This window comes from Centropristis striata, chromosome 19 (genome assembly GCF_030273125.1).
Source record: "Centropristis striata isolate RG_2023a ecotype Rhode Island chromosome 19, C.striata_1.0, whole genome shotgun sequence".
In the NCBI taxonomy this organism is placed as follows: Eukaryota; Metazoa; Chordata; class Actinopteri; order Perciformes; family Serranidae; genus Centropristis; species Centropristis striata.
In genome coordinates this window covers 11,936,259-11,945,115 of record NC_081535.1, presented here as the reverse complement: position 1 = coordinate 11,945,115, position 8,857 = coordinate 11,936,259, and the positions used below count along the sequence as shown (strand labels likewise).

The 8,857-nt window shown below is 37.3% G+C and overlaps 1 protein-coding gene across 1 annotated transcript in view; it reads left to right on the top strand.

Moving 5' to 3' along the window:
- Positions 1–1,090: 1,090 nt before the first annotated feature.
- The window catches only part of sh2d3ca (SH2 domain containing 3Ca), a 73,883-nt gene continuing 66,116 nt past the window's right edge, over positions 1,091–8,857 (top strand). Inside the window, exons 1-3 of the mRNA XM_059358321.1 lie at positions 1,091–1,196; positions 2,410–2,640; positions 2,741–3,251. Of these exons, the coding sequence (XP_059214304.1) occupies positions 1,178–1,196; positions 2,410–2,640; positions 2,741–3,251 (761 nt within the window). The 5' untranslated portion in view covers positions 1,091–1,177. The remainder of the gene's footprint in view (positions 1,197–2,409; positions 2,641–2,740; positions 3,252–8,857) is intronic.

The following is an 8,857-nucleotide window of genomic DNA, read 5'->3' as shown; positions in this document are numbered from 1 at the left end:
AACTGTGGTCCTGTTGCATTGATGGAGAATAACTTATGTGAGTAACTGAAGTTATGTTACAAATTGCTTATTTTATGTCAAACCATGATCATTCCTAATCATAACCATTTCCTAAAGGCATTTGTTGCCTAAACTTAACCAAACTGCAACCATTTTCCACTAATCATGTTTCAAGCTGTGACCGTTGATGTTAAGGCCTCAATGGTCCTTAAGAGGGTAGGAACAAATGACCTCTGTGGTTGACTGGGTTAGGGGACTTGTTGGGTCTTATACACCATCCTTATATCAGGAATCCAAAATGATAACTCAAATAGCTGTAATTGCAACACTTACATCCAGTGGAAAGAGCAAGTGAATGCACATTACTGCTGCCTGAAGTTAAAAAACCTAGAAAAAAAACTTAACCATAATGCATTGGTATCCAGAATGTCTCTCACCAACACTAACAGCAATTAAATTCAAATTCTGGGCACTTTGCACATTGCAGAACAACATGTCCAAATGACTACATAAATACTCTTGTACATCTAATTGAATCAAGTCTACATTCCTCTGTGTGAAGCAGCATTATAAGGGATAAAGACTCTCCCTTATCAAACATTAACTGTATATAAACGGCATTGGACTCAATGAAATGAAAGGAGTCAAATAATCAGTGGTATCAAAGGTGATGGCTATTAAACTCTGGATGAGTTTATAACAAGTTTTTATTTCAGTGGGACAAAAGTGACCAATCAGCACTTCTGTTTGAAGTATTTTAGTTTCCATTGCCTCACTATCCATCCTATCAACACTTTTTCATCCCGGCCAGAGGGCACCGTCACGTGTCATATATTTGTATTCTTATCTTTACCCTTTCAAGCCTTGTCATCTCATCTCATCTTTTCATTTCCTCTTACCATTGGTCCTCGCAGCTTTATACAGGAAGTGTCACGTTCTGCCCTGCCCCTGTCACTGCCTTTCTTCTCTCAGTTTTGTCTCTGTCACACATACAAACTGTGTGCAGTATCTCACCCACAGAGAGGAACTGTGGTTCATACTGACGTTTCTCCGCCTCAGCGACAACTTGTCCTCCCCTATCTGGCTCTCCTTTTTTTCTGCTCTACTGCAGCTACTCTCAGATGATCCATCTGTCACCCACCTGCAGCTGATCTTGTACCCACACTGCAGCCACAACATGAGCATACGGAAACTGAGTGAGTACTGTGTGTGTTTGTGTGTGGAGCAGCTGCACTTTGCTCATGTGTTTACACATACAGTAAACCAGAGTGTCAGTTGGGTTAACTGACTGTCAGACACTGCCATGCAACATTTTTTATAATATTGTTGACGTGCAGAAATCATCTTGCAGCTAATTATTTTACTTATAAACAGTATATGATGTGTAAAAGCTAGTGAAGTATAGCAAGACACTTTAGCGGGACTATTTGCACCCACACATTCACACAAGGATGCACATCTACATCTCATTGGCTGAGCGACAAGATCAAAACACTAGCGGTGCAAAAGGGAATTATGCTGTAACAGCTGTGCAGGAAGAAGGTACTGGGTTTTTTTTATAGTAAAGCTGCATGCATATGTTTGCCACTTGGGGCTGCAGGACAAGCTTAAAACCCAACATCTGAAATACTTACTTATCTTATAAAGGAATTAGAGTGACCTATTAACACAATTAACAGACAAAGAGCAACATTAGAATTGATGTAATGTGTCTGTCCATCTGAAACTTCAACTTCAATTTCAATTATTTGTTTCTTACCAAGATAAAAAAAACACTTAGATTTAGAAGTGTTAGATAATTTATCTTGATTTAAGAGTTAATTTCTTATTTTAAGTGTTCAACATGCTTATTTCTAGATTTAACAATCTTAATTCAAGAAATTTTGTCAAGTGAAATTATCTGTCCATGCAGCAAGATCATTTCCCTCAGGAGCCCTTTTTTACAGTTTGCCTTGCCAGCTTCTCCAGTATGTTCAACAGCTGTTCATGTGGCTGGTAGGAGTTTCATTGCTAAAAAGAGAGCAGAATTTGTGAGTCAGAAAACCAAAACAATGAATAAAAGCAACCAGTGACATCCAGGCCTGAAACATGAAGCCATCGCAAATGTGCCTCAAGCATGCATTATTTTTAAATGCCAGTAGGGGGCGGCTCCACTGGTTGCAAAAGAGAATCAGATTGCAAATAAGTCAAAGAGAAAAAGACCCGACTTCTCACTTGATTTATTACCTTGAAATATATTTTCCTAAAGTCTTCTTAAATAGGGCATGATGTTAATTTTGTTTTACATTTAGGGTAAAATACTATACAATAAAGACAATAGAGTAGGGTATGCTTTAAGTTGGGGCTACCTTGTGATTTACCTATCATGTCATGAGTTTATTTTTCTTTTCTAACTGTTCCATTCTTTAGGTTTCAAGTGGTTTGGTAGCCTCACCAACCTCTCCTTTCGCCGCTCCAGTGATGCCAAGTCTGAATCAAAGTCTGACGCACCGAACCTGGCACCGATTGTTGAGACAACAGTGGACGACATGGGGACCATGCGTCCTCGCACTGCCAGCTACGTCCGCTCCACTGACAACTACTCTCACATGGGGACGCTGCCACGACTGCTGATGAAGAGGAGGGATAAGAACAATAAAGGTAAAGAAGCAGAAGTTATTGACAACACTTAAATGATAAATCTTTTGCCTGACAAACTTTTGCCTTTTTTGTTTTTTTTCTGATGTCCCTTCTTCTTTAGGAGGCACCAGCAGCAATAAGAAGAGTAAAGACAAGAGCAGCATCTTCAGGAGTCAAAGCCAGCGCCCTGCAGGAGACAGAGACCGTGAGGTCTGGAGGCTCACAGCGTCCCCATCCAAAGTGACTGGGGATGGGACTCGAGATGAAGCTGAAACTGGGCTCAACAAAGACTCTCTCACTGATCCAAAGACCCAACCTGAAACAACAATGACATCTAATGTCACAACAACCCAAAACATCATCTCTGACCCTATAGCTGCCACATCGCCATCTGGTGGCTCAAGTGCTGCAGTCCAACCAGAGACTTGTGAGCAGAGCATCGCCCAGACAGGTGCAGACTTGAAGCCTGAAGAGATTTCATCAGCTCCACTCAGCCAGGAGAGTGATCAGACTCACAAGGATGATGGGTCAGAGTCTGGGCCTGTATCTGAACCAAAGGAGGAGGCAGAGAGCAGAGAGCAGGCAGAAGGAGGAGCGGGCAAAAGAAACCAAAACTCTGAAGGCATTTACAGGTGATTTTTTTTCTTACTTTTTTGCTTTTCAGACTATATAAGTCAGGTGGAGGAAAGATTACTAATAAGGAAGAAGGGGGAGAGCGATGAATTTAAGGGCCTGTCATATAACAGTTTGACCCAATTTGTTTAGTATGCACAGTAGGCTATTATCTAGCCAATGTTTTTATCTAGCTTTAATAAGCAAAGGTCATTAAGAAAAACCGTAAACACTTTTATGAACCTATAAACTTTTAAATTGATGCTTGCTTATTTTATGCTAAACTCCATCATGTTGCATTTCAGTCAAACAATGAGTGTTTGATGCAGTTTGAACATACAGAGATACAGTTTTCTTCCTCTGTGGCAAGGCTGCATTTTCAAAGAGGGCAACTGCCAGACAAAGACCCCCAAAACTCCAGTCTTATAGAGTGTCAACTGGTTTGTGGTAGTTCATTGAAAGTTTGGTAGCATGCACCACTAAAGCTTGGTATTAACTGGCATGATAAAGGTCTTAAGTTGGCTCCGGCTTTACTAGCTGATCTTGAGAAAAGTCTTTGTGTCCAAATCAGTACTGAAAGTACATTTACATTTAAGTTCTTTACTTTAGTTTTTAGTTTTGTGGTACTTGGTACTTGTGGTTCTTGAATATTTCTATGTTTCTTGAATATTTCTATTTTATGTTACCTTTGACTAGGGGTGTGCCATATCATATCGTTCATGATAGTTTTTAATAGATCATAAGTAATATTCCAATTCGAGCATCAACAAGAATGGCTAAAAATGAAATATCTACTGGCTCGACAGTGGAGGAGTTAGTTCCAAAAACTAACAATTTATATATGAGAGTTAATCTGAGTTACTTGAGCAACGGTTATTGTTTTGGACTATAGAACTGAGAGATAATTCCTCTTGAAGTTATTTGAATGATGAGTTTATCAAGTGTAGGCTATTTTTTGATTGCTAATATCAAATCAAATATTTTATTGTCATTATATAGTCAACTATACAACGAAATTGTGAATGCCACTGTCAGGCCGGGCTCGAAGCAGGACTCAGACGCAGAGATAGAGTATGTCAAAAGCACTTTATTATGGTACTTAGTCAGCAAGAGGAACTCCCCGAACAGAGGAAACAAAAGGGCTATGAACATTAACAGTCTAAAAGACCTAACAATAATAATTCCTACAAAGAGGGAAAAACACAAAACTCCTGACTATCCTGAAACTCAGGGCAAACTATCCTATGGGGTAATGGACAAATAACTAGACAAGGGAAAGGGGGAAAAAGGGACAAACTAAAATACTAATAAACAAAAGGCGCTCCAAAAGGGAGGAAAAACCTAAACAGGGAAAAGACTAAACTAAAAATCACTCCGTAAAATGGAGGAACGATCTAAGGGCAAAAACTAAATAACACAAAATCACTCTTAAGGAGGAAAAACAAAAGGCAATCTAAACAACTAACAAACTAAGGGAGCAGCTAAGCTGTGAAAATTTACAAAAGAAAATCACTCTTACGAGGAGAACCAAACTTGAAAACGAAGCAAGGCAGATGACTGTGGCGATGACAAGAACTGTGGAAATGCTGGCGAGACGAAAAAACGACACACTGGCACAGGACAAGGGAGACACAGACTATTTAACACATGAGGGAGGGAGCACCAGGTGAACACAATTGGTAATTAGGGGAGACGCTCAGGCAGGTGACACACACAGGGAGGGGCAGGTGATCTGAAACGAGAGGAGAGTTACTTTTCAAAATAAAAGCAGTGACGAGACAAAACATAAAAAACCCAAGACCTCACCACGGTGTGACAGCCACTGCTTAAGATGCAGAGTTAAAGCAATCATAACAACAGAACAAATATGAGTAAAACATTTAAAAATATGGTAGAACACTCAGCTAAAACAAGGACAAAAAACAAGAACAAGGGTGTGTGATGTCATAAATAAATATAAAAATAAATAAATTACCACTGAAAATACTGAAAATGGTACAAACGAGGTAGATAGTGTGTCTTGCACATATTTATTGTATTGCACATATCAGTTTTATTGGACAATGTGCATATAGAATGCAGTTTTTGGTATCCTGCTCTTTATTTTTTTAAATTAATTTATCCTGTGTAGCTCGACAGGTAAATAGAAAATATGTATTTCTGATTTTCAGGTGTACTGTCACTTTAAGGGAAGTACATTACGTGTTGCATATTCCTAAAATAATGAGTTGATTAAACACAGTAAATGCTGCCCTACAAAGCCTAACTTCTGTAACTACGTAAAGGGCTTAACTGAGAAAAACTGCTTTAAAGTTTGTTAACGTTTTTTAACTGGCCAGCCAAATGAGTTATAGGTAGGTAAGTGACATGACACCTATTTCTACATGTATTGGTGATGTAATTTTTGTGCTCAAAAATCATGATCATGATCCATGACCAAAAATGTAGCTACTAATAGTAACTACTAATAGTGCAAAACCAGAGTGCAGTAACTACAAAGTTGTTGTCTTCTTTTAGCTTTTATATTTTGTTTTCAGTAAAATAACTTTTTCAAATAGATTTTTGTTATAAATGTATTTAAAAGTGTTTAACAACTCTATTAAAAAAATTGTGTATTTTAGACTTAATATTATAAAGTAATGTTATATTTTAGTCTTAATATAATTTCATCTCACTTTTTTTCTGGAGTTTGTAGCTACTGCATTTAAAAAAAAATATTTATCTGAAATAAAGCAAAATTGAAATCTAAAACTTTGTCACAAGATAAAACAGACATCAAGGAGTTCATCTTTAGTTATAACTCAATTTCAACCATAGTTAGTTACTGCAGTTAGACTTTGTAGGGCAGTATAGTCCAGCACTGAAAAACTTAACACGTTTCTGATAACATACAGTTTTTTGCCTAAATCATCTCCTCATGACTCTGGCCACCTATGGTAAAATCGCCTACATCCTGAGTTGATCAGGTCATGTGATTTTACCCCTTTAAGATAATGGCCTATGTCAAGTGTGTAACTTAAGCGGATTTATTATGCCTAAGTCAAAATAAAATGTGACTTAGGCAATTTTTTGAACATGTCTTTGTGACTTAAGCAAGATATGGTAACACTTTACATTTACATTTACATTTACATTTAGTCATTTAGCAGACGCTTTTATCCAAAGCGACTTACAGGAAGAGTAAAAAGCAAACAATCAAGGTATAGTGCAATAAGAGCTATAAGTGCTAGTGACAATTCTTTGAGGAGTAGACTTATCATGTGGTCTAGGAGAGAAGATGCTCTCTGAAGAGCTGGTAACACTTTATTTCGAAGGTGTCTACATAAGAGTGACACGTTTCTGACAGGCTTATGTGACTCTTATGGAGACACCTTCAAAATAAAGTGTTACCATATCTTGCTTAAATCACAAAGGCATGTTCAAAAAAAGTCATTTATTTCTCCTAAGTTACATAATTTACACAGTGTTATTTCTATGTCAATAGCCATCCTTTGTTACATCCTTTTTGAGTGAAATTATCAATAAATGTCATATGTTACACTTTAGGTGAAGTTTTTTGTGTTTCCTGCAAAAAAAAAATGAGTTAGGTGATTATTTTAACAGGGTGACTATATTTATTTAATTCAACCAAGGGCCCAGTTTACTCCCGTCATGCTCTGTGTGTCCGCCAGGGGGCGCAAATGGGTTTTAACAGCACATGGAGCCACTGGGGAAGTTAGACAGTTTACAGTTTGTGCTGACTTTGCTGTGGACAGGACTTGCCTCAGGCGATGGTTGTGAGGTGAGACGATAACAGGATTCATTACTTCACTTTTTAAAGGCAGCAGGTGTATCGATCCCTTGTATTGATCAGGTGCTGCTGGGAAGCTGCTGCCGCGGCACTGTTGCTCTGATGTTTTCTTATTTTTGCATTGATTTTCTTCTGACACACAGCAGACCGACATTAACAAGCTTTTTGTGCGCTCATTGTGCGGGTTTCATAATGTTGTAGCGGATTTATCAACAAAGTCAGGACTTTATTGAAGACTTTGGGGGGAAATGTTGTGTAACTCCTCTCAGCAGAGCAGATTGTGTTTCCTGGCTGCTTTCCCATGACATGCCAGGTTCCTCCAATATAACATGCATGATGCATGTGTATCGTGTTACAGAGTGTGTACATGCTGGAGTTGTGCTGGCATGCGTGGGAAAGCATGAGCGAGCGTGCAGCATCAGCCCATTAGTTAAGGCCAGGAGGACTGTGGGAAATATGGCTGTATATAGAAAGAGGTCAGTATGGGCACTTCAAAACTTCCTCTGTCTGTCCAGCCTTTAAATTACAAGCCTGACTGCTTTTCCCTCAATTATTCTTATTCTGTGCAGCTTTTCACATTTTTACCTGCCTCGTATCACTTGTATTCTCAGGCAGTGTTGGAGGTGATGCTGGTAAGTTTTTGGTCTGAATTATGGGACTGTATGATCAGTTGGCATATTTTTTTATTATTATTTGTTTTTCTGTTTTTTGAGTTCTGATTTTTAAGTTCAGAATTTCTGACTTTATTCTCAGAATTCTGACTTTAAAGTCAGAACTATGAGGTTGACCCAGAAGTGATGAAGAAAGTCATAATTCTGAGTTTAAAGTCAGAACTCAAATGTTTTTTTCATGTGTGGCCCTAATCCTCTTTGGTAGCCTTTTGGATTATTTCAACTAATTTATTGGACATTAACTTGAAAACTCATGTTCTAACTGTAGTTAAAGTTTGATTACAGTTGGAAAGGAAAAGTAATTTGGATTTAATATTATTGCAGATTATTTATTTCTGTCAGTTTTCAAGCAAAAGTGGAAAACATTTGTGTTGCAACATCTCAATTGTGAGGACTGTATGCTTTTTTTGCTGCCATATGTGACAAATTAAATTTAGATAATAATAATCCAATAATAATGAATAAATCAAGCAACAGAAAAGTAATCTGCAGCAGATTAATAATTTCTCTCAGTTTTCAACCAAAACATTTTTTTGCCATATGTGACAAATTAAATTTTGTTGGACTGTTGCAACTAATTTTTATAATGTCCCCTTGTGATTTCAACTCTTCTGTGTCATTTTATAGACAAAAAAATAATTGATTTACCAATAAATGAACCTACAAATTTAATGGAAAACAAAAAAAACGTAGCAACCCAAGTAGAAAGTGTTTTCAAGTCAGTTTTAATTATATTATTTTAATCACAGTTTCTCTCAGAGTGCTTTACAATTTGTACACACAACATATGACAACTTATGTTATAACATCCTTGAGTCAGATGCTGTTGCTACTTGTACAGAGTAGAGTGATGGAACATTAGTAGTAGTAATAATAATAAAACTTTATTTATATAGCACATTTCGTACAGAGGGGTCAGCTCAAAGTGCTTTACAGCCAAGTGAAGAAAGAAGACGATAAATAAGTAATTATAGTAAATAGTAAACAGTAAATTAAAACAAAGTGCCAATACTGTGCCATAAAAGCAAACAGTCAAACAAATAAAAGAGGCAGCAAATACTATGAACAGGTTTGTTAAAAACATAATAGAATATGTGAAAGATAGAAAAGAAACAAGCAAAGGCATAAGAACAATAAAACGTCATAAAACAAAGGAAGAGTCAAG